Source organism: Mesitornis unicolor, unplaced genomic scaffold (genome assembly GCF_000695765.1).
Source record: "Mesitornis unicolor isolate BGI_N332 unplaced genomic scaffold, ASM69576v1 scaffold9815, whole genome shotgun sequence".
NCBI lineage: Eukaryota > Metazoa > Chordata > Aves > Mesitornithiformes > Mesitornithidae > Mesitornis > Mesitornis unicolor.
The window spans coordinates 37,379-63,056 of record NW_010187891.1 but is presented as its reverse complement, the minus strand read 5'-3'; the positions used below and the strand labels follow the sequence as shown (position 1 = coordinate 63,056).

General features: G+C 43.4%; 1 protein-coding gene across 1 annotated transcript in view; it reads right to left on the bottom strand.

The window, feature by feature from the left end:
• Window positions 1–4,627: 4,627 nt before the first annotated feature.
• Window positions 4,628–25,678, bottom strand: part of TMC2 (transmembrane channel-like 2) — a 31,707-nt gene continuing 10,656 nt past the window's right edge. Inside the window, exons 9-20 of the mRNA XM_010185622.1 lie at window positions 23,643–23,785; window positions 21,993–22,140; window positions 21,362–21,550; window positions 19,853–20,032; window positions 18,920–19,072; window positions 17,468–17,596; window positions 14,758–14,825; window positions 13,625–13,864; window positions 11,840–11,965; window positions 8,245–8,323; window positions 6,014–6,134; window positions 4,628–4,881 (exon numbers count right to left, since the gene is read on the bottom strand). Of these exons, the coding sequence (XP_010183924.1) occupies window positions 4,628–4,881; window positions 6,014–6,134; window positions 8,245–8,323; window positions 11,840–11,965; window positions 13,625–13,864; window positions 14,758–14,825; window positions 17,468–17,596; window positions 18,920–19,072; window positions 19,853–20,032; window positions 21,362–21,550; window positions 21,993–22,140; window positions 23,643–23,785 (1,830 nt within the window). The remainder of the gene's footprint in view (window positions 4,882–6,013; window positions 6,135–8,244; window positions 8,324–11,839; window positions 11,966–13,624; window positions 13,865–14,757; window positions 14,826–17,467; window positions 17,597–18,919; window positions 19,073–19,852; window positions 20,033–21,361; window positions 21,551–21,992; window positions 22,141–23,642; window positions 23,786–25,678) is intronic.

The following is a 25,678-nucleotide window of genomic DNA, read 5'->3' as shown; positions in this document are numbered from 1 at the left end:
GCTTAGGCAAGCAGCAAGAAAAGCATGACAGAGAGGAAAAAAATCACCATGGCTGTCAGGCTGCAGAGCTGATAACACTGCATGCAGCATGAATCAAAAGGGGGGGGTTTGCTTTTTAAAGCCTCTGGATGAGCAATTTTTATTTTTTTTTTGGTCAGTAAATCACTGCTTTGAGATGTGGTTTAGAGATGAAGTAGGGTCAAGCTTCAAAGGTTTCTCTCTGACCTGCTTTGGTGGCAGCAAAAACACCTGGTACAGGTCACAGAGAGGGGTCCAAACACACTACAATGCAGAGAGGTGGGCGAATTGCTGCACCCATGGTCTGGCGGAGTCAAGTCAAGGGCCCACAGGACTTCAGATCAAGTCTTGGTGCATCTTCATCAGCATGGAAGCCACTGTGGTACTCCTGGCATTGGAGCCAGGAGCCTGACTGTTTGTGCTGAGCCCCTGCCTGACTGTTTGTGCTGAGCAGCGGGCTTTGTGGGGTAGGATAAGCTGCAAAATACCAATCTCCATCACTGGGAAGTTTCTCTGGGTGTGAGGAATGGCTGCCAGTTGTCTTCCTCACCTGGATTTGTCAGTGAAGGTTTCTTGGGGTAGGTCTCAGTGGGTGCCTCTGCCAATGCATCTCATGGTTCCTGTCCCTACAATGGCTCTTGTGGTGTGTGGAGCCTGTTTGTAGTTGAGAGGTTTCTTTGCCTTAGATGTGCAGGTGGTACCCTTCCTCAGCACCTTGAAAGAAAACAAAAATTCCTCCCCAAAACACTGGTTTGTTAGCTGGAATGAAGAAACCCTTCTTTTCCCACCATGAGCAACACTGTGCAATGAAAGACAGTGAAAATCTCAAAGGAGAAGGGAGGTGGATTACACACAAGACCTCTAGCTCATAATTTTGAGCAAGGTGATGATCCTGTGAAGGTTCAAAATGTGTGATGGTTGGCTTCATTTTAGTGCAGGGCTGGCTGCAGAAGTGGGCTCAACAAGATGATTTTCACTGCTTCTTTGGAGTAAATGTGGCTATCAGAAAAAATGCTGTCAATGATGGTGGCATGCAATGCTTGTTCCCATTTCTCCTCTTAGTAAACTTCATATATGCAACCTGAAAATGCAGACTCGGATGTCTCAAAGTTCTCTTGTGGAAGGAACTTCTCCTTCTGGAGTGAAAAGCTGATTTTTCTGCTTTAGAGAAGCCAAGGTCCCAGTATCATGGTTCTGAGTGCAAAATTAGTGTATGCTTTGCATGTCAATGAGATATTTGGATGACTTTGCTGGCTTTATGAAAGAACCTGTTTGGTGACACCTGCTATTTTCTGTTCATTGTGAGTACAGAAAGCAGTTTGTCTCGTGCCATGGTTGAGTACAGTTTGAAAGAAATGACTGAATGGTGTTTTTGACCCCAAGAGAAATGTGTGTGCTGGCATCCCTTTTGCAGCTCATGTTTAGCCACATGTGCTTTGCAAAATTGCCCTTTTTAATTTTATTTTTTTATCTTGTTGAGGTTCCTGCTCATCAGTAATGCTGAGCAGATGCTCAGTGTTTCCATGCTCAGTCTAGCCGCACAAACTAAAAACTGATACCTACAGGAGTTATCGGTTTTAAAAGTGAGCCTTCGGTGTGAAGAATGATAAAATAATTAAGCTTAGATATTTTCTTTGTTTTTAGCAAAACCTTTTGGATGCAGCATTTGAGCTAGTGGTGATAGAAGATGTGAAAAATTTGCAAGGCAGAGAACTTTTCTAGTCATATGTGAATGTAAACTGTGTGCTCTGTGAGATGTTAGGAGGCTCCCACTACGTACCACTGAGCTTTTTTTCTTTTTTTTTTTTCCCCTTTCCCTTGAAGTTAGCCTGAGTTCCAGGGAAAGCTTGGGATGGATATAGTCTTTCAACAAATGTAAGGGGAGAAGGGGGTAAGTAAGTGCTGAATTCTCTGACAAGTACTTATTGCTACTCCTAACCATAGAAAAATAGGGATGAAACCTCACACTACTGAACACTCCAATGAGTTTTTGGAGTTTGACCTTCAGTTGCATTTGCATAGGCTCAAAACTATTAGAGCTAAATAGTAATTTTGGTCAATATGAGGACCGAGGGTTGGCATTTTCACAGCCGTCATGACTATTGTGCTCTAACAGGGGACCCCACTGTAAACTGGAATCAGGAAAGGGAGCTGTCACTGATCTGCAGAAATTGTTCTCTATTTGATACCGTTGCCCCCATATCTTGAAGCCTCTGAGTTTGCAAAAGACATTGATCAATGGGTGAACCTAATGTATTATAATTAGAGATGAGCAAACCTTGGAAGATTAATTAGCTAATGGGCAGTTAGATGATGTAGCTCCAGAGATGACAAAGTGCTTTGTAATGCTCAGTATTATTGCGGGTCTTGGGGGCCTGATTCAGAGAGCATCCAAATCCTGGAATAGTTACTCATCTGGGTCTCAGTCTGCCTCTACTTATCAGGTTTCCAGAACCTTCCTGAAGTTCTCTATGGCTTCTTCATAATATTTGTTATTGCCCTTGTATTCCTTGTGTAAATAAATAAATATTCTCCAGTTATTTTCCACATGCATGCATGCATATGCTCATGCATGTTTCCAGCCCCTTTCTGTTTTCTAGCAGAGATGAATGAGATCTGAAGCCACATCTCCCCTTTCCAAATTGTCCTTTAATATGAGAGGACGAGCTGAGAGGAAGGAAATCCTATTCCTCATTATGCAACCATTCCCTAAGATATCAGAGTCTTCAGGGCAGACTGGCTGTGCTGAAATCAGGGCACCATGTAATTTCATCCTTCTGGATTAGCAGGCGGAAAGCACCTTCTCCCAGCACTTTCTGATCAATATTTTCTATGGGCACTTGCAGAGAAGGATGGGGGACAACGGTTTCTGTCTCTTGAAAAGGCCTCTTCTCTTGTCTGATTTTCCTCCAGCAACTCTCGCAGGTAAGTTGCAAAACAAGACCTTATCTGGGGGACCTAGCTCAGAGAAATGTCCTTCCAAGACTAGGAAACAGATCGGATGAGCAACTTCCCACATGGAGGCTCCCTGGGAGAAAGAGCAACCCTGAGCAGTGCAGTGTGCCTGGGAACTGCCAAACCCACTTTGAGCTGCACACCAGGGACAGCTATTTCTACAAATAACACATTTACTTTTCTGGATTTGAAAATTTTTTAAATCTTGAAGAAATTCGGGACTCTCCTTTTGTATGAATCTTTCTTTTATCTACTGGAAGTCCTTCTCTAGGGCTCTGGTCTCTTTTTTATAAAGCACATCATCAAAAAATGAGCTAGGTCTCCATCTACAAATAAGCACAGCATAAGATTTAAGGTCTTAATTCCCATGAGAAATTAGATGCCTAAATATTTTTATTGGTTTCTACCTGAAAAACCCTTTTGCAGTCTGCCTCACATATGTCCTAACTGGACCCCTTTGCCCAGCTCCTGGAAATTCCCAGACTGAAGGTCAAATGCTCTGTGCTATGTTAAGCCATAGAGGAGAAATAAGTTACTGAGTTTCCTGTCCTAAACATATAATATGACAGAATTTGTAGCATTTAGTGGAAAAAATCAAGGTGAGAACTTTTAATCCCAACTGTAGTGGAATTGTTAGTAGCTTTATTTACAGATTTGTTTTTACTGAAGAACATGAGTTTATTTTTTACAGAAATTTGTTATGAAGAGCAACACCTATGCAAACTACAGATCTAAGCTGGCTGTGATGAGTTTTTGTCAACAACAGGAAGAAACTCTAAGTGTAAAAGAGCAGGTCAACCCAGAAAAGTCCTGCTATGGAGTCCTAGGAAGTCCTGTAGATCTTGAAGATCCTTAAATTGACCAGAAATTTCAAACTGGTTATAATCAGAAACTAGGCCAAAGTACTTCTAGTCTCTCAGTTGTGCTGGCTGGTGTTACTAAATTAGGAGTTGAACCTAGGGATTGAAATAATACTGCAAGATACTGCCAACAGATTATGAAAAGAGGAGCAGAGTAGGAACCCAGAGAAAGCGATGGTGAGATACAGAGTGGGGGTGAAACAAAGATATGGAGGTTTGGAGGAGGTAGACTGGAGAAAAGCTATCATGCAGGATGAAATGCATCTGACAAAACCTCCTTCTGTGCTGGTCTAGTAGGAGTCCTCTGCTCCTTGTAGCGGCTGCCAGCTGGACAGGGACACTCAATTTAAAAGAGAATACTCAATTCCTCAGGTTGAGGGACAGAAAAAACCAAACAAATCACCAAAACCTTTATTGAAATGACAGGTAAAGACACACTACTTTTATTAACAGAAGAAATCTTTGGAGGGGCTGATAAGCATTTATGCTACAGATCGTGCTCACCATGCCACTGTTAGTGACCACAGGGCTGTGTCCTATATATGGTAGTTTAGCAGTGCTACAGCTGATTTTCATCCTAACCCCCTCCCATCTCCTTGATCACAATCAGCACAGACATTAGAGTTTACAACTCCAAAGTGGTACTAAACAAACCTCATTTGGATAGTCAGTGTTGGATAAATACAGCTAATCACAAGTAGATGAGCATCATACAGTAATAATTTTTTACTAAACCTATGATAGTTCATGCAGCACCTCTATTTTCATGTCAAACTGGAAGAACATTGCTGAGCTTACTGAGCAGCATATGGGTAGTGTGGCTGTCCTCTTCCTCTTCCACGGACTGGTCCCACTGGGTGCCCCCTTGGCCGGGGCTGACCAAGGTACGGTGACCAGACACCCATTGTTGGTGGCTGTGTCACAAATACATGCGGTGGTGGGGTGAATGCTGCTCCTCTCCCACTGATCATGGGGCTGCCACATGGGACTGCTGCTTTGCCTTGTTTCCCATCAGAGCTGTTTTTATTAGGAGACTCTGTTTTCCTGTCTAGAGAAAAGATTATGAATGTTATTTTGTTGAGAGCAAATGCTGCCTTTCTTCCTTTCCCCAGTGGCTGCTGTTTCTTCTATGTGCAGTAACCCAAGCATCTGGGGAACTGTATTTGAGTGAAGACACCATAAAAAATACTGTTATACCCTGGCCAACAACCAGTATATGTCTCTGCTGTCCGAGTCCTCTTTGCAGGTTCTTACTGATGCATTTGTAAGACATGGCAGTCCTACCAGCCATGCTGGTACATGTCTAGCCTTGTGTGATGGTCATGGGTAATTGCTGATTTTAGTCTTTATTTTCAGTGCACCCCCAATGCTGCAAGGACTATTTACACTTAAATGAATGCCATGGGTCTGCTCTGGGGGAAATCTATATTGGGTTGGTCTGAACTTTCCAGTTAGTCTTGGCCTCTCCAAGAAACAGCCCATCTAAATGTAAGAGGGTTATGGTGCCACTAACCTCCTTTTCCCGTCTACATCAAGATAAAAATCAAAGTTTTCACATGTGTTGCACTGTTTCTCATACATGAGAGCAGGAGGATCTGGTAGTCAAGAAAGGGCTGGTTCAGACCAAGCCTAGAGGATCTGTCTCCCTCGAGAGCGCCAAGACCCTGGTGCCAATGCCGTCTCCTGCATTTTTTTGCCCAGCCAGGGACCCCCTCAGCAGAGCTTGCTGTGTGCATTTACTTGCCATAAGATGAATATGATCCTGTAAAAAGCTTTTGTTTCATTTATAATAAATTTTCCTATGAAAACCTCAATTTGGAAAAAGTTTGTGCCTGGCTGAAGTCATCAACCCAGAAACAATACCAGACCTTCAGCACTCTTCCTATGAATAAATTGCTGGTTTTCTGACCAGCATGGTTAATAGCTGGGATATGAATCATAATTTCGGATTACAATTCTCACACTGTGATAAACCTGTGTGAGACATAATCTAGCCTAAAAACATGCCCTTCCTGGATGTTCATTGGCACGTGGACTTCTGTAAATGAAGAAAACCCCTGCTAGTTATACTCATCCAATTTCTTGCAAATGTGTATTGCTCCAGTTTCTCAAGTCTTCCCAGTCATTGGTGGCAAAAGGAGCCTTTTCAGGAGGGTTGGGGAGAAGTTTTTAGTTATTACCTTCTGCTTGTTGGGGATGACTTTCACTCTTCGTGCCTGGTGCAAGTAAATCCTCCAGATCTTGCAGCATGGGGTTAGCACTGGCTTTGTTGTTTCTCTTATTTTTCTCCTCTTCACGTTGCTGCATGAATAAAAGGTATTAAGTTTAATTTGAAACTGTAGAAGTAATCTGTGAAATGGTGGCCTGGTGTCATGGCTGGCCTGGCTGAATGTTTGTTGGTATGAATATAATTTCTTTGCCAAGTTCAGTGTTGCTGAATTTTTGAACCGGAGACCTTTTAAAGAAAGTACATCCTGGGCAGGACCAAAAGCCTGGGAAGAGATTGCTCCTGTTAGGGCAAAGCACTTGCTGATGATGCAGTTTAGGCCTACTGGGCTGTCTGTGTGTTTCTGCAACTGCCAATCTGTCCTTCCTGGCATATTGGTTTGTTTTAAGTGTGTACCTCTTGGGAGGGAGGGTGTCAGTGATAAACACCAGAGAAAGAGGAGGAAGGCATGGCAGCACAGGGATTGGCTGTAGGGCTGCCTTTGGTTTTACTTGCATACATTTAGGTCTTCAAAAGATTTCCTTCTGGCTGGCAGAGGGAGGAAAATATCTGGGAGCTGTTTCTGCTCAGGGCAAGCATGCTGGATGGGGAAGGGAGAGGCTGCCTTCTCTTATGCAGTGAGAAAGCTTGGATGGACTCTACTCCAGCTCCATCTGATCTGCCAATGGAGCCTGTAGCCTTGCTACAGTGGAGAGGTCCCAACCTGCAGAGCAGACTCGGTCCATCTGGCAAACCTGGCAGATTTCTATGAGCTCAGCAGGGGTCTCTGGTGGTCTCCAGCCACTGACCTGCCTGCCATGACCAGGCAGCTCCTGTCCTTCATTCCCTAAGCAGCAGGGCTGTACTGGTGGCCTCCTTGTTCCCCTGTCCTGCTGTCTACCCCTCCTTTTGCCAGGCTTGGCTGCCTCAGCAAACCTGCAAGTGTTTGTGGGACAAAGATCCATAAGCTCTGTGCAAAGGCAGGTGCTTGTCTGGAGATGTTTCTGATCCTTTGGGTAGCACTGGCCCTCATTTTGTGAACCCTCCATGGGAGTCTGTGCTCCCTTAAACCCTGATCACAACCAGGTTATGCAGCATGAAATAGACTACGTGCTCCTAAGTCTAAGTGTGCTGTAGCATGTGTTCAACTCTTAAAATGCTTGGGGATGCCCTATGTGCCAAGTTGTCTGTTTTAAGCCATGTGCATGAGTGATCAGTTCTGAATTAGAGTATTTGGATATAATTTATGGAGTCTTATTTCTTGGTGCTTGCATCCTTACTTTTGATGTTGCATTGATCTCTGCAGTGCATTGTTTTATGTGGTAATATATATTGATCTCTGCTTTATGTGCGTTGCTTCCTTGGCTTGGATCCTGCCCCATACCAGTAAAATGGCTGATACCAATTCGTGGATGGCATCATATCCTCTCCTTATGAAAGACTCGATACTTTGGACACATCTATGTAGTACAAAACAGCACGGGGTTAGAGACCTACCAGGAAAGCTCTGGGGAAAACTGGCTGTGGTAGCAGGATAGCTTTGCTGTTTCTCATTGAGACTCATTATCTGAGCAGAACTGTGCTTTTGCAGATATTCTGCTCCCAGATCTAATTCATATTAATTCGAGAGTCCTTGTGTCATGGTCCTCTGCACGTTGCAACCTCTCTCAGTTCTGTATATCACAAGGTCCAAATCCTATCCTGCTAGTTTAGTCATTGCATCTGTCCATATCTTGCTTTTCCCATCTGTATGGCAGAGGCAGAGACACCAGTCTCTTTTGTAAAGTGCTTTGAGAATTACTGGTGTAAAGTGTTATTGCCATGTTGTTATTTATGGCTCTTTGCTCTTCAGCTTGTACAAAATCTGACTGTGGTTTTGATATGCTTATCGTTGTCCCTGCGAAATCTCAGTCTCCAAAACATTACTTGAACTTTGAGGTAATCTATATTTGTAGGTGGAAAGTACAGTTTATGGGGAAAACTTCTTGTAGTTTTGATGTATGAAATAGCAGCCTACTATGGGATGTGATTGCTCTTTGCAGTTAGCCATTAAATGCCATCAGAGAGGACTGAAACAAGCATGAAATGTCTTCCCCTTGTGTCACTAATGTGTTCGGAAGTGAAAAGCAATTTAAAAACATATGTTGCACATCAAACTTGAAGTGCGTGGTATTTCAAAGATGGCTTTGCCAGACAAACACTTACCATTTGCATTTTCTTCTTCAGCTCTGCGTTGGCGTGCTGGTACGCTTCAGCCACAGCATTTAGGTAATAGATGGCAAGGCTACAAAAACAAATGTGCTGCTGTAGTGATAGGATCAGGGGAGACAGAAAATTTCACAGGGAGGGAACATTGGGCTAAGCCAGTCCAATAGCTCAGTTTTGCTCAAACAGAAGTAAAAATGACCATCCTGCCCTTCTGCCTCCACCTTGGCTGGCCATGGGCTCCTTCTGCTTCCTGAGCACCAGCCTTGGCACTTGGATCCTTCCTTGGTGGTGAGCCCATTCAACTCAATATATGGATGAAAAACAACTCCGGTGATAAAACATGTAGTTTTTTGCTGTGGCTCAAAGGAAAACCAAAACAGGCACAGGGTCACAGAGGGAACTTACGAAAAGCAATTAGGAAACAAGGAAAATGGTGACAGGCAACAGTCCTCAAGGCATAGTCTGCCCTACCTCTCAGCCAGGACCGGCTGCCTCCTGCATCCCAGCATGGCACCATAGAAAGTGAGCAGAGATGGGAACCAAGGGCGAGCAGGAGCCAGGTGGGAGCAGAGCCGCTGCCTTTTGTTTCTATACCTTCTTCTGCAAAAAGGGCATGGGAAAGCCAGGGCAAAATTGTGTCAGGCTCTGGAAGGAACTGAAAGGTAAGTGAAGTTGGAGAGGGCTTGCTGACAGCTCGCCTTTGGTGCACAGGGAAGTGCGTGGTTGAAAACATGCCCAAGCATCTGGGACTGTTTCACCACCGCTGCCACCCGCCAGCCAGTAATGTTTTGGTTGTCAAAAATGTCTCCTCCTGCTTTTGTAGAGTGCTTTTATTCTTCTAAACAGTAAACATCATCTGCTCAATGATTCTGAGCCATTCCTAGGAAAAGCACCAGCCGTTCAGTTCACCATTATAGAGTTGGTTGTGGTGTTTTTTGAAACTAAGGTAGAAAATTCTTTTGTGCTAAAAAAAAAAATAAATATTTTGTTTGTTTCTTTTTTTTTTAATAAAAATTCCTGACAGTTTGTAACCTGCCTGTGTGGTTCCAGCCCAGGTTCAGCATCATCAGACCAGGCTTGACAATTTTGTCAGCAGAGTGCCTCACAGCAAGTCCAGCAAGGCTCTATGTACCAGCATATTGGTTTCCAGTTGAGAAATCAGGAAAGGGCACTTAGGATGGCTTTTCTTGAGGCTTTTTGCAGAGGTCTGTCTAGAGGAAACACATTTGCTTTGTTTTGCCTAGTATTAACCCCAAACTCAGTATTTGTGATCTGTCGGGGGACAGTGTGGGTCACTGTCGTTCTCAAGCCTGCACAGTAGTTTCTAGTTTCTAGTTTTCTCCTTCTTGGTTCAGTAGGCCGCTTCTAGCTGCTGTGGGGAAGCTCAGCAAGCCATGGCTTGAAATCCTGCTCCTGAACCAAGTGGAATTAGGTTATGTGCCTAGATATTGTGTGTGCACAATATCTCTGCTGCTTCTTGCTCTTTGTTTCCTTTTTCCCTTGTCCTCAGGCAGCTAGAAACAGGACAGCAAGTTTGGCACCTATGCTACCCTCTGGACCCCATCATTGTTTAAGACTGGAAACCAAGAACAGAAATAAATAAAAGAGGCATTTTGGGTTGCACCTGGAAAAAGAAGGGGTTATGATGGCTAGAGAAAATTACTTAATTCAGTCTATAGAAGCAGAAGACACTTCTTTTGTGTGTGTGTTTGTCATCAAAATCGATAGCCTGTCCATTTACAGTCCACCCGTTGCTCTTCATAGAGGCTATTTTTTATTTTGACTGCATTGTAGGTCGCCTTGCCTGCTACTTTTGAGAGCTGCTGGCTCTCTGCTCATCAAGACCAAATGAAGCTTTTATATTTCCCTGGTTTGAATCTCTTGGCAAGCTGGATGGGGATCAGTGTAAGGACTAACTCCAGCTTGACCACGTCTACCTGTCTACAACACAGCAGAAGTAGCAGTAGAAGCTGAAGACTTTCAGGGATAAGGCAGGAAACTGGGGACTTGTTAAATGTGATTCCCTCAACTGAAAAGTTTCTGAGATAAGAAAAAGGCACGAGCCTTAGGAAACATCCCTGTATGGTAGCTATGATTTTGTCTGAGATTATTCCAGGAAAAGAAACTGTTGGAGAGGCTGTGGTGTGGGAATAGCCCAGACTGGAAGGAGTGATGAAAGATCTCTCTTTAGCAGATAAACTGTATTTGTGCTGTTCCCTGTCCCAGTTGTCAGTGGAGGAAAGGGCAGGAGACTGTCACTGAAAAAACCTTGTTATTTTCAAAAATCTACCATGCTCTCACCACCTGTTTTTTTTTTGGGTTGCATCAAAGCCTCATACACCTGATCTGCAGCCTTTCCGTAAAGATCATCCATCTGGGATGGATTAATTCTGCAGTCTTCATCTCATGTTTGTGGTTGCATCTGCTAGAGCTACTGTGAAGCCTGCAGGAACAGAACTAAGAATTCAGTACTATGCTTGGCCATACTGCGGATGTAGTGTGAGAGTTTTGTCTCCTGTGTGTACCTGATCTCATTCTTCTGAGGGTAGTATCTGTCTGCACAAGTTACAGTATTTGATCATTTTTATTTAGGTTAAAATGAGTAAGTAGTTCGAGGCATATAAAGGAATGACAGGTCATTTTCAGTTTAATTGGGATTTTTCTTAGGCTGTTTCTATATGAAACTCTGTAACATGGGAACTTGCATTTTATTTAATGGCATTTTCTTCAGTGTAACCTATTCAGAATGAAGGATCACAGTGCCCGAGAGCAGCTGTACAGGAGCAGCCCAGAGGCACGTCTCCAATGCGTGTGGATGCCTAAGGACGAGTCAGAGCAGGGAAGCATATGTAAATTGCTCCCCAGCCCTCTCCATGTCCTCCACTGCTTAGTCTGGAATGTTCAAAGCTGCCTACAAAATTTGGCCACAGCTCTCCCACTCATTCTGATAGCTACGGAAATCTCAAGAACAATGCCAAAAATATCTCTTTTAAAAAAAGAAAAAGAAAAAAAGAACTGTAGAAGTCCTAGTGCTGCTGAAGGTGCTAGGGATTAAGTGTGGTTTCAAAGCTAAAATGATCTTACAGCACTGAAACAAAGTATGGATGTATTATATGGAAAAAGAAAAAAAGAAAAAAAAAAAAAAAGAAAAAAACACAACCTGATACCAAACCAAAAGAACACCTCTTTGTATTTATGGAATGTGTAATTTTTGAATGCCCTGTCTTGGCAGTGCTGTAAATGCCACCAGCTGTGACAGAAATTGCTTCCCCACAGCGCATCAGGCTAAGACTGTCCATTTATCTCCTGCTGGCTACTGAAAATTTTTCATATGGAAGTTGTGACAGCTTTGATATCCACGAGTCCTCTGTCAGCAACATGTTTCATCTACAAGGTTGTGTTTAATTGAGTCAGAAAATTAAATTTTGGGAAACTGAGTTGGGCAAGGCTGTGGGACGGTAGGGAGTGTGTCTCTACACTCACCCGGGCCATTATCTCAGCAGAAGCTGTATCCGGATCTCACTAACATCCCACCAATTTTTTCCAACCTCCTCCCCCCAGCCAGCCATGTGATATTGCAAGAAAAACTTACACCATGAGCAGAATTGCAGGTATGATCAGGCCTGGGTTTGCCACGTAGCTGAAGATCTTGGCAACAAAAAGTGGGAAATCAAGTTCGATGGTCTCTTGAATGACTTCATACATCTTTTTTTTTCCACTGGAGAGACAAATGGACAGTTAAGGAGTGTAGGTATTTCCTGGAAGGATGAAATAGCCACTAATTTAACTATGCTAAGTACCGTGTTTCCTTTCTTTTTCAGTGAGCATCAGCTTGCTATTGGCCACCAAGGATTTTGAGAAAGAATTCTACTGGAATGACTTAATTTAAAATTATCTATTGGTCCATCCATTCCCCACTTGCCCCCCATTAGTTATAAGAATAATCTTTGCTGGGTCAAATTGTGCCTGGAGATAACACATTTATTTTCACATGTGGCTCCTTTATGAGTTATATTTACCCCTCTGAAATGTATAAAAACCTACAGCTTGCAGTAACCATACATTTCTGATCAATATCTTGTTAAATTTGGCCTTTTCATGGTAAAGATGATTTTCCATATGCAAATTCTGGCTTTCTGAGATAATGAGCTGCCTTGAAGAGCTGCTAAGTAATAATAAAAATAGCAAGCTGTGATTATTGCTTAATAGGAAACCCAGTGAAAGAGTAATTTCAAACTGGATTGATAAAACAGATGAGAGTATTCAGCATGAAAGCAGAACAAATCTGTAGAAGGCTGGATTACATAAATTATCTTCTCCTCTCCCCAGCATCTCTGGGTCTGTGAATTCAACCCTACAAGTGCTATTCTTCATCTTTAGGCTTGTTGCCTCCTGGGATTTTGCAGGATTCTGCTCAGGAGAGTATTGGACTCTGTCCTGAGGATGGGAGTCAATAAAGACAAACTTGGCTAAATGATATACCAGCTTCATCAACTGCTTTAAGCCCAGGAGAGTTGAACTTTCAGCTAAGCTGAGAGTTGTGCCAAGGGTCTGAATCAGGCTGAGTGGCTTTTGAAGGGTTGATTGGTAATTGAAATAGCTCTTTCACATTACAGATTAGTCGTCCCCAAATGACAGCGTGCGTGCAACAAGCTTCTTGTCAGATCTTCTGACATTGCTCATTGACACCTGTCCTTGTTATAGAACTGAGGGAATTTTGGTCTCTTGCCTTCTCCTCCAAGTCTTTCAGCTTTCTATTGTCATTCTCCATTAGCAAGTGGATAACCTAAACCAGTGCATCTACAGGAACAATTTGTTCCAAGCTGGCTCCTTGCCGAGTCAGACTCAGTGGGCCCAGGAAATGGTGTTATTCAATCAAATTAGACCTTATTGGCATGCTAGGCTGGTCCACTGAATGCTCTCTGCAGTGCTGATTCTGTCCTAATTAAAAAAAAAAAGCTACAACTCTTCAGGCTCAGATCTATAATTTTCCTGATATTTTCCAACAAAATTCAACACATAATATACATCTCATGCTGCAGGAGTTCTTGACTTTGTGAAAGGTCTTAGAAGTAGGCTTTGGACCCTTGTTTAGCTCCTCCAATGTTCCTGAAAGCCTTAGGGGTGCTCCTATTTCTTCTTTACTGGGGGCTGCATCCTGCTGTCCCACTCCTGCTGTCATCTGACGCTTTCATTGGCACATGTTGCCCATAGCTGGACATGGCCCGTTGCTTCACATTGCTAAGGAATTAACCAGATGGAGAATGGAGGCATTTCACTATCTCTGCTGGAGTCCAGGCCTTCTTCAGGTAGCATTCATGAAAATAATCCCATGTATCAGAACTGAAAACTGGCATTTTTAGTGTTTTGCTACTACCTGAACGGTCCACAGTCAAAGGAAGGAGGCAGGGACATGATGGTGTAAGCCACAGGCAGAAGGCTGAGGAACAGGATCAGCAGCAAGAGCCCCATGTAGAAATTATTAGACTTGGATGCTTTGAAGACTCGTTCATGAGGGACATTGCTGCTCATGACAGCCCAGCACTGAAAATACATGGAGGTTAACAAGCGCAGCACGTTTATACCCACGAGCCCTGGTGCGTAAAAGGATCCCATCCTGAAAAGGAAAGGAGAAGGACAAGTGCTATTTTTTGACAGGTTTGAAGATTTTTTGTTAAGAATTTATTTACAAAAGATGGGAAAAGTGTTCATTTGGTGGCAAGTTTGACCACAAATAAAGTTTGAGTAGGCTGGCTTGTGCTACTCCTGTGCCTCTGGGTGAGATGCCAACTGCATCCATGTTAGGGTATGGTAATCATACATTAAGGACCAGCAAGATCTCAGACACCTCAGTGGTTGCAAAGATTCTTGGTTTGTGACAGCAATTGCTTGGGGGTAGCTTGGAAAATGCCAGGTGAGTGTAACCAGCAGGGAGAGACCACCTTGAGCCTGCAGAGATGTTGCAGTAGGGGAATGGGCAGAACTTACCCATCTGTGGCAAAAAAAACTTGCTCCCAGAGTAGGTGAGGGTGCTTTGCGCTGTTGCCATTGCCCCTTGTGCTGTCACAGCACGGCAGAACAGCTCTTCTTTGCCCTCTCTTGGGGCAGTTTTGGGGTGTGCCCCTCTTGCCTGACCTGCTGAGCTGACTCCATGTCCACACTTGTGTTGACGTGTGAGCTTGTGGTGCCCCCAAACCCCTTTCTGATCTCTTCCCCCAGCATGTGGACCATCTAAATACATTTTTACCACTGAAAAAAATTGACCTTATAAAAGTGAGAGTGGGGCAGGGTCTGCAAGATTGTTCTCTGCTGCAGTTGTGCAGCTGCTAGTCCTCTTGGATGAGTAAGCTGGCATTTTTAAATTTCCACTTTTATAGTCAAGCACAGAAAGCCAAACAATCAGAGAAACCAAAATGGAAAGGTTATTCTAGCTGGCTTGGGAGCTTTCTAACTCCACTGGAGGTCTTCTAAGTAGTGTAAAAAATAAAAATAAAAAAGGAAATACCTTACCAAATCATTCCCTGGTTGAAGATCAAACCCAAGACGTTGCCACTAATGTCAAACTCTGCATAGGAAGGCTGGAAGGGGAAAGACAGAGTGTGTTGTTGGTAGAGCTGCCTGCTGCTGTTTGATGCTGGGTATAAGTATGCTTATTTAAAGCTGATGTGAAGAGATTTCTGTGAGGGCTCCTGCTGTGTGTGTACTGATTGAATGACCAGCAGCAGCACGGTGAAAGCAAAACTGGAGCTATGGCACTGTGGGCTACTGCTTCTCTCTTGGTTTGCTGAAAATTTGAAAGATACACGGAGGTGCTTAAAGTTGCTCAGTGTCTGTATCTTCTCCCTGCTACTATAAAGCCAGCTGCAAGGAAAGGAGCCATGGCACAGAACTAGGTTTTCAACTCCAGCTGGTGCATCTGGCCATGGACTTACAGTTCCACCCTGCTAAAATACTGAATGTTTCAACAGTGATAATAATAAGCTGCAGGGCAAATGCTACATCAGATACTACCATGTCCTCAGGTCTCGCAACAGTGGGCTGCTGAAGAGCAGAAACAGAGGGCAAAGGGAGAGAAATATAAGGGAATATATGACCTGATGGGTATCTGGTGGCATTCTGCTCTGTGCTAGCCAGTAGATAAAATATTGCTTTACATGGAGAGCCTACCTGATGTGGGTGCTAATGGTGTGAGTCTAGAACAGGCTGCTTTAATCTATTGACAATATTATTTTATAAATTATTATTCTGATACATTTGCCTATGATGAATCTGCTGTTTCTTCTACATAAATCTGCTTTTGTGCACACAAAACTCAGATTACTTTTGGCAGCTTAAACTATGTGTAAAGTTTTTATTCTACATTTACTTAAAAAAACCTTTTTTTTACTGCAATGCAGAAAACATGGTTCTAAGAAATGATGGGTGATGCACTTGTACATTTGAAATATCTTGTGCGGTGTGTCTGTTTTTCACCTAATTTGTATGTACTTAATACTGTCAGCAGTTCATAAAGTTGAGATTTAGGATGTTTCTTTCATGGTGAAAACCTGAAAGGAGCCTAGTGAGAGTCTTGCTGACTGCTCACAGCTTTGGGAAGGGATGGGTGCAATTTTTTGCTCTCTGTTCTTTTGATTCCAGTCCATTTCTGCTTCAAATCTTTAGCTAGAGGCCAATATTGGCTTCTTTTCCACAGGAAAACAAAGACAACTCTCAGTGCCTGCAGTCCTTTGCCCTGAGTGCTACTGTGTGAGAAAGGCTAGGTTAAACATGAGACTTAATCACTATATGCATTACAGAAACACATACAATCGTGCTGGTGCCTGATTAAACATTTAAATTAAATTAAATAAACAGTAGTAATGAGTAACAGCCTTAATAAATAAGGGCCTTGTTTTGCTCTTTCTGAGCTCCTTGTGGCCTGGGTTGGACTCTTCATTTGCAAAAGCAGATCTGCTGGAGCATATTAGTCTGGTCATCCTCTGACAGATGATGAATGAGGTTTGTTTCTCAGTGCAAAATCACCAAGGGAAAGCAGGGAGGGAAGTGCAGAATAAGACCTAAAGTAGCTTTTTTACATTTCCCTGAGATGTGGAGTATGGATGTCTGGGAAATGTTTGTTGGTTTGGGTTTTTTTTGTGCATTGAAGAGTGACTGTAGGACAGAAGAAACTTCCAGCTATTCGTACAATGGAGATCTTAGGAATGAAGAAAACCCCGTGTGGTATTTTTAAAGGTTGTTTTGAGGAAAGTGTGGGAAAAAAAAAATCAAAGGCAGTTAACAAAGTGAGAGGAGGACATGGCCAGAAAGCCATGAAACCAGGAGCTTCAAGAAGACTGCAATCTGTGAGCACAGGCAATGGGAGCAATTGCACGCTGCTCGGCTGCCAGGGGGTTTCTCCAAGCTCCAAAATCCCTCAACCACCTTGAGAAACATCCTCTGCCTCCCCTAGAAAAAATGCAGAAAAGCTCCATGAGCAGCAAAATGCCTGCTTGTGCCCTGACTGCCCTTGCTTGACCAGGCCTCCACCTGCAAAAACTCTCTCTGCTCATGTGCAGACCCCTCCTGGAAACCCTCCCAGTGTGACAGCTATACAGCTGGTGTACCGATATAATTGTATTCTTTCCAGGTATTTCCATTTTTGTCTGAATCCATCTGTTTTGGACACTGATATGAAACAATGAACTTTTTTTTTTTTCATTTTTTTTTCAGTATTTGTGCAGCTCCAGTACTGGCTGCTTTGGTAACATAGCCTTTAAGAATACCAAGGAGTCCAGTGTTGTGGTGTGCTATGCATACGTGACAGGGGGAGGAAATGCTCCTTGCTCTGCTGCAGCATAAGTAACACCAGCTTCCAGCATTGATCAGAGGATGGTGCTGAGAGTAAAGCATGCTCCTACCAGCAGGGGAGGCACGGAAAAGGCAGGTCCAGGGCTTTGAAAAAGGAGCCAAGTATGGAAGGGTCCAGAAGCTTGGGTTATAATGACTGAATGAAAAGCAGATTAATTTTTTTTAACTTCAGCTTCATATTATAAAGTCCTGAGGTGGGGGAGAACTGCTTTTTTGTAGCGTTCTTTCTGGGATGGAATTAATTGATCCAAAGAAGTGTTGCAGAGACTACCTGCATCAATTAAATTATCAAACAAGACTGGTAAACCAGTGGAATAATTCAAAACCAATCTAGCATTTGACCAAATGGCCCAAAATTAAGACATTGACTTACAAATCCAGCCTCTAGGTCCCAGCACCAGCAGTAATTCACAAATCTGACGAAGCAAGCTCGGATGAAATCTCCCACCAGGATGGTTATGTAGGTCACCAGGATATCAGATACAGTGAGCCTTACAAACTCCTGCAATTTAAAACAAGAAAAAAAAATTAGCTCCTATAGTTTCAGTAGTGCATTTGGTACTCTATTTTTTAAGTCATTTATTTGTCTTTATATGACAGTAACCTTCAGAAAGAAGGTGCAAAATCTTTACCTATTTTCAGACATTTGACAATGCCTGAGCTACACCTCTGTGCTTGGAAACCAGGAGGTCTGTTATGGCCATTAGCACTGATCATTGCTGCTAGTATTACTGACTGCACTGTATGTTGTGGCAGCACATAAAACAGAAGCAAAATCTTAATGCTGCAGTAATTCTGGTACTTTGGATTGTCCATCGCTCTGCTATGGCTCAGCTCCATAATCTTCATGTGGACTGCTGAGGGAATCGCTCAGTTGTAAACAAGAGGTGCGATGAAGTGTAGAGAGGGGAGATGTGCAAGACAAGAAGGGTAAGATTGCAGGCAAAAGTAATGCTTGTAGGATGGGGATAGCTGATGTCCCAAGGATTCAAAAGGAAAAACAGTGACAAGAAAAGGTTTAAAAGTGTGAGGTGAAAAACTGAGGATCTGGAGGATGACAGCTCAGCTGCACTGAGGATCAGCCCCTTCTGAAGAGCAGTGGTGCTTGGTCTTTCCCCTCTTGACTGAAAACTGCTTGACTGATGAAAACCCATTGGGTGTACACAGTAATGCGTAGCCACAGAGCTTCATAAGCCTTAGCTATCTATATCAGCCAATAAATAATTGTTTTTGCTTTTCAAGTCATGCATATCCTGGCTGCAGAATGTCTCGGTGCATGGTGAAAGTTGCCCAAAGTGGGAAAGTTGCAGGGTGGGTTTGTGGTGTGAAACTCTGAGGACTTGAAGGCCAAGCTGCATGCATTTCGGGGCATTATTTTTGACTAAATCTACTCCCACCCCATGGCCTCATGATGTTTTAGTGGTTGGGACATGCCAGGAGTCCCCTTCGGCTACGTTCTCAGGTTGAATTTTACTCATGGGCTCCAAAGCCGCCCTGCAACATGAAGCGCAGCAATGTTTGGAGAAGACAGGTTTGCTTCAAAGATGCAGTCGTGATCTGAACAAAACCATGATGCAGGCATAGCTGCAGACTACCCGGCCTTTTGTGATTTTCATGGGAAGTGCTGCAGAGCTGTGCATGCCCTGGGCATGTCCAGCTGGGGGTTTCACCACTACAGTTTGAGAACTGTGGCCAAGGATTTATACTGCCCTGGTGCTGCTATGTGAGAGTCAGAAAGGAGATGCCATTTGTGAAAAATGCTTCGTGCCAGGAAATGCTAAAAATGTCAACCAAAACCCCTAGAAAACCACCCAGAATTTCTTACAATGCCAACAGTTGTCTCCCAGCAGGGTCCCCTGGGCACATCTGCAGGATCCATGGGAGGTGGGGTGGCAGTGCTGTCATTCCCTACAGATGAGTTGTGGAGGCCAAGCAGTGTCCAGCGCGTGATGTTCTTAACCACATCCTCTTCAGCCAGCTGCAATGAAGAGACGCCCCCAGCCAAAACCATCAGGATATGGGATGTGTTTGGAGAGACCCAGGGTATTGGGTTCCCCCTCTTCTCCCTACCAGTTACCACCCAACATATAAGCAACTGTTTACAACAGAGTTGCAGTGCTGGCACTGGAAAGGGAAATAGCGCTGAAACTCCCTCCCTTTTGCCAGGATCAGAGAAGACACAGCCCCACCAGATCAAAAGCAGCTCGGGGCACTGTGAGTTTTGGGGAGCTAGCAGCCTGCTTTCTGCATGTAGAGAAGCCAGTCTTCCTTCCTCACCTTCATCATTTTTCAGTGCAGAGCAAACTACCCTGATTCCTCCAATTCTTCTCAGCTTAAAACAGAGCTATTTTTTTCTGTGGATCAGTTAGACATTTATCCTTTCCTGCAGTTATCTGCCTGCAACACGCTACCAGGATAATGTTAAAGAGGGGAGGGCAGGGGAGAAGGATTATAAACTATATCCTCAAGGTCTGCATTAATAGAAATTGCAAACAGTGTCAGATGGAGGAAAAAAAATCAAATTATCCTAATATGTTGTGGTTATAGGAGACAATAACTGCTCTCTTTTCAGGGCTGTAAAGAGAAGCTGGAGACTCTCTGGAAACCCCTGTAGTTGGTGAGTCTACCCAGGATGCTGCAGCCAGTGCTCAAGAGGACTGGGGAGTGAGGAAGCACCTTTTGCAAAGGGGATGATAGTCCCTCCTAGCTACAGGACAATGCAGATCTGGACAATGCTAACAAATGTGGCAGCCCTTACTTTTTCATTGACATCATCCATCAAGGCCAACAGAAACGTATAAAGGTTCCCAAGGAAGAGTGCAAAGATCCGCCCCAGCTGCCACTTCAGCCCGATGCGGGGATGGTAATTTTCTAGTGCAGCGATCGTTTCAAACAGCGGAGGGCAAAACATGCCCAGCAAGGACATCACAATTTCAACCTGTCACATGAAGAAAATGAGATTACTGCTAATAGTAACAGCAGCGACTATTTTACTTTGAGCAGAGCGGAGGCTGCTAGCAACTGGTTGTAGCTTTCTGAAGGATTTATAAAGGAGAGGAAGCCAAAGCAAGCTCAGCTCCTGTCTTTGCTTAGTGTGCAGGCAGCACGGGGTTAGACTTCAGGGCTGGGTTGCATAGCTTGCTTTTGCAGGAGCACTTTTGCCGTTATCTCAAAGGGATGAGCTCTGAAGAATTTGTTCCCTGTCAGTCCAGACTCATGAATATTTAGGTTCTTCAAGTCCCTCGCAGTACTGCTTGCATCAGTTCTGAGGTTCTTATTTTAGTTTCGGAGGAAGCACAAGACTTGGCTTGTGTGCATAAAGATAATTAGTCGATGCTAATGTTTATTTTCCACGCTTTTGCAATAGGCAATTACGAGTCTGAATGGAAGCACGTCAAGGACTCAGTTTTGTAGCTCAAGAAAATAAGTCTTACTGATATTTTTTTTCCTCTGTGTGATGCAAGATGCGGTCAAAGAGGTCGTTGGGAAGTCAGTGTTAACTCAGGCATGACTTGCAGGCTCTATCATTTTTTATAGCCCTACAGTGCCCATTGGCCTGCAGAGGACTCTGTACAGCTGCTGGCAGGCTCTGACTCACAAGTGTCTTTTTTTTATGCTTTTCTTTCTATGAGAGCAAACAGTACCCAGAACTGTGCATATTCAGATCCCAAGTTATCACTAGGAAAGTCTCAGATATTAATTTTTTTTCTTTTTAAATAGGGTTTTAGTGAAACAAATGAAAGGATTTTGTGTGGAAGTGCTATCTTGCTAATATTTTCTGAGGGAATTATGAAAATGCATGGCTTTGAATTTAATTTAGCTTTGATATATATAAATACATTATAATGTAATATACACTGAAATTAAGCCTTTCCATAGATTGAAACTTTTTTTTAAAAAAAAAAACTTCAGGATTTAAACTTCTCATTCCAAAATCAGGCACATAAAATTTTTGATAATTGAAAATTTTCTGCAGGTTGTAATATCTTATTCCCATTATTCAGGATGGATGATAAAAGTCTGGGTTTAGCTTTATTTCTGATCATGGACATTTCTAACAACAAGAGAACTTTCTAGTGCAACAGTCTGTAAGCATTAATATGCAACTTCAGGTAGATACTTTAGAAAATGGTCAGGGATGTAAGCGCTGAAGGCTCATTGGCTCTTATTGTAATTTATTATAAGTGTATTTCCCTCTCTTTGCAGTTGTTACTTTGCCCTGAAAACGTAGTGAGACAGCAGAAAACTGGAAACAATGTTTCCTTACCTCATTTCTTTCATACCACCCAACATTTTGCATTTTAGAAAATGTCTGGGAGCGTTTCACCACAAAATAAATGAGGTAGCCGCTCCCACACAAGCAGCATATGATCAGGACATTGGCCAAAACCCGCAGGAACCTCCTCAGGTGGATGTTCTCATCCTTGTTGCTTTCTTGCTCATCCACAATAGACTCCTGAAAAAACAAGGATGCTTACAGAATTGGAGCAAGTATTTTGCAGCACTGAACCTAAGGCAGCATCAGATGGCTTTTCACCCTGTGAAATGCAATCCCATGCTATTCTGGCTATATTGAATTTGATAGTTTGTATTAAGTTCAAATTAAGCTTCATACAGGCATCCTGCTTTGACTGAAAGGCATCAAGTGGCAAACAGCCTGCTGTGTCCGTGGTTGGGGAACTGCACTTTGAAGTGAAATGGGTTGCTTTTTTAAAAAAATTCTAAGAAGGTTGTTGAGGTGACCCATGGCATAGGAGTTGGAGCTGCTGTGATTCAGCACCATACCCTGTTTGTACAGAGAAATGCTGTACAGATACCCAGATTTCCTCTTCAACTTCTGCTATGTAGGCGCTAGGAGCATCCTCACCAGCAGACAGAGAAATGCCAGTTAGGGTTACCTTGAAGCTGGTGGTGATGGATGCAAACTTGTTATCTGCTGTCTCTGGGTTGCCAATGAGGTAGTCCCAGCTGGTGAACATTTTCCAGCTGAAAGTGAAGTTGTCATCGTCTCCATCTGCTGTACTTTCGTTGGCATTGCGTGCCATCCTGTGCAAGAAGATGTGCGGTGACAAGGTCAGGGAGTGTTTCACAGAGCCACCATATGTCCTTCAGCTTTGAAAAGCAATGCTGGTGGTTTGAGATTGTGGTGGGTAAGGAAGGGGTAAGGTGACTGTTGCTGGGGTTTGAATGTGACTGTCTATCATGTGCCGTGTGACTTTAGGTTTAAAGAGGAATGAACTGCCAGAAGGGGTCTTCAGGGCTATGCAGGTCTTGCATTAAAGACAGTAATGTAGAAAAAAACCTAGCATAGGTGATTAAAGCAGATTAAGGATTGTTTCCACCAGGTAGTGCATGAATAAAGTCTATTTACAGGGCTTTTGGGTCCTAGGGTACAGTATATGATTATGGCTAACTTTAGTTTGTTATATTTAGTAAAAAATCACTGGTGCTGTCTAATACACCCACTGCAACACAATGTTTTAGTAAGATTTCAGAAGCTGCACAATGCTGGAGCCAAAGAGCTTGCAGCAAACCATGCAGGGAGAGAAAAAGGATTATTCTTGTTAATCAGCATAGGAGCAGATATGGCTTCTGCTGTTCTCTCTCTATTATTTGTTCCCTGAAATCCTTCTGTAACTCCCACTAGTTCCTAGCACCAGTCTTAAGGAAGGGGAGACAACAGCTGCTGCAATTTCATGGCAAATATACAGCAAATCCCCATGTCCCACTCCAGCCAAAGGCTCAAGAGGCTCCTTCTGCTGCACAGTAATAGGGCCTGTTTCATAAATGATACAAATCCATGGGCTTATTCTTTCTTGCAAAGGAAGGGTAACCTTTGCATAGAGTGCTCTCCAGAGAGAGACAGAGGGTTTTATTTTTGGCTTTGTAGGGACCATCCCAGCAGGGAGAGATGCTTCAGCTGCAGCCTCGGTGCCCTGGGGATGCTGCAGAGGGCTCACCAGTGCCCAGGGACAGTGCACCAGGTGCATGGAGATTGGGGTCCCATTGTAGAACTCTGCTGATTGGTTTGGGCACCCATCAAAAGCAGTCTGGTAGCATTTTGCTCTTTTCTGTACCCCTTGCATCATCTGTGTGACTCACATTGGCTTTCAGGGATGACTTTTCATAATGAAAGGATGGGGAAAAGGAGCCTTTGAATTTTACTGTAAGTAAAATACTCCTCTGTGGACAAAATCCACCTGTTTGACAGCCCTGTAGTAATGTTGGAGGAAGAAGGGTTAATGCAATCCAGAGAGGAGGAGGAAGAAGAGGGCTGGAGAAGGAGGTGGGAAGGCTCAAAATAATCCATGTGAGTACATGGCTGAGTCAGGGACTGCCCAGGTCCATCCAGCCCACCAGAGCCAGGGATGGTGGATGCTGAGACCAAGTGTGTGAACACAAAAGGTACACAGCCTTTTTTGCCCCGCACTCCCCCTGACATTTGGCCAAGGCAGGACTGAGCCATGAGGTGCGACCATGGAGGGGAACCCAGCTGTGAGACACATCTGAGTGGATTTTGCAGAGAGGGCAATGCTAGCTGTACTTACGATCTTATAACCACCATCAGGCTGTAGCCGAATACACTGATCCCAACCATGAAATATGCCATCGGTAGCCTGTATTTTAACCAGCCAATTGTCCGCTGGTTGTTGTAGTAGCCGTAAAAGAGTGCTGAATATTTGATGTAGCCCTGGAGGAAAAGCAAAAGCAAAACTGTGTAAGCTACGTAGATCCTTCTTCTGCAGGAAAGATGTTTCTGGTGAAAACTGAGGATTTAAAACAAAGAAAATAAACTTTGAAAAAAATTTAGCATCTCACTGTCAGCATCGCCCTGTCACCTTTGAGAGCCATCCTCGTAAGAGCTTATCCTCCTAAGAGAGGGAAGAAGAGAGAGACCACATCTGAAGATACTGGCTCAAAACGAAAATGTAGTTTTATCCGTCACTGTTTAATCTCTTCCAGAAAAACCTCTTTATTGCTCTTTGTGGCTGTAGCCCACCTGCTTCTCTAAGCCAGTATCAAACACTCGGATCTTGTAGAAATGCTGTAGCAAAGGCATTTCTTTCCATGATTTGAAACTTTTCCTTTCAGCTAGGAGACAGCTGATGCTTGGTACCCTGCAGATTTTGTTCCTTTTACTGCAGGCTACCACCTGCAGAGCAAATATAACTAAAGACTAAAATCAAAGCTCCTGTTGAAAGCAGAGCTCAGACATAATATCAACCATGTTGTCTCACGTAAATCTATTTTTTGCTGTACGAAATGTTGAGTGTTCAACAAGTGTGCAGATCTCCTAATCTGCATTAGCAATCCCTCCCTATTTTTCTGCCTCATCTCATCCAATTTGATGTACATCATAGCATATTTTACTTCACTTCTGTCTGTTGTCTTTCAGCTTATAAGTTAAGTGTAGTAAATCAGTCTGGCTGTCATAGTTGAGCAAACTCTCCTCTGATAAAGCCTCTGAAAAGACCAAAATTGAGACATAATTTGAAGCTCCTATCAGAGGCTGTGTAATGGATCTTGTAATAATTTACATGGGAAGGGACCTCTGGAGATGATCTAGTTAAGCCCACTGCTCGAAGCAGACCCAATTTCAAAATTAAGTGCTGTGGCTCAGGATCATGTCCAGTTCTGAAAATCTCCAAAGATGGAAATCCCACAACATTTCTGAGCCTCTCTTCCAGTGTTTGACCACCTTCATTTAACCAATTAGACTAAGCTCCCATAAAGCGCTAGGTTTTTAATTCTTAACCTAATATAAAGCTTTGGTATCCCTGGGTGCCACATTAGCTGTGTGTTTGCCCCATGCAAAGTGCAGTGTCATAGGTATGGGATGATTTTGCATGTGTTTCTGCTAATGCTGCTAATCCATTTGGGAAAACACAGCAAGCTCGTGGCTGGCAGACCCCAGCATGGCTGCCTGGGGCTCATAGCACGTTATGTATAATGGGGAGATGCAATGAAAAAAAGCTTGTAAAATATAAATATGATGTTCTTGGAAGGTGTTAGTGAAGTTTTTTTTTATCGAGTTGTAATCACAAACCTTTTTCGTTTTGATTCATCAAATGGTGGGGACTGAAAAATGAGTTTCTCTGCTCACATCATTCAGTATGTTCTTTAAACACCATTTGTGAGACCTGGTATCTGGTGTCCAAGTGAGATTTATTCTTTTCTACTCCTCTAGAAATTCATGATGTGACTGCCTTGCTGCCAAAGCATACACTTCCCTGACTCCTCTCTCTTCAAGGAGATTTGATTTTTCAGGATCACAGTATCGACTCTTCATTTTGTGCCTGCTTTGAAATATGTTTCACCATTGCACCTCTCCCGTGGAGCATGCTAGAATAAGCATTTGTTTATTTTCAAAGGACAAGCTTCTGTGAAGGGCTTAATTGGACATCTCCTGGCTGCAGAGTGTACAGGTGTACCTCATTGCCCCATAGCTGGAGATTGCTTCTCAAGCTTGCGTGGTTGCTCCCTGGTGTCAAGCAGGAAGGGAGCAGGTACAGAATGGGGACCTGCATGGCAGAGGGGTTCAGAGGATCAAGCCCTTGGTTATAGAAGGGGAATGTAGATGGAT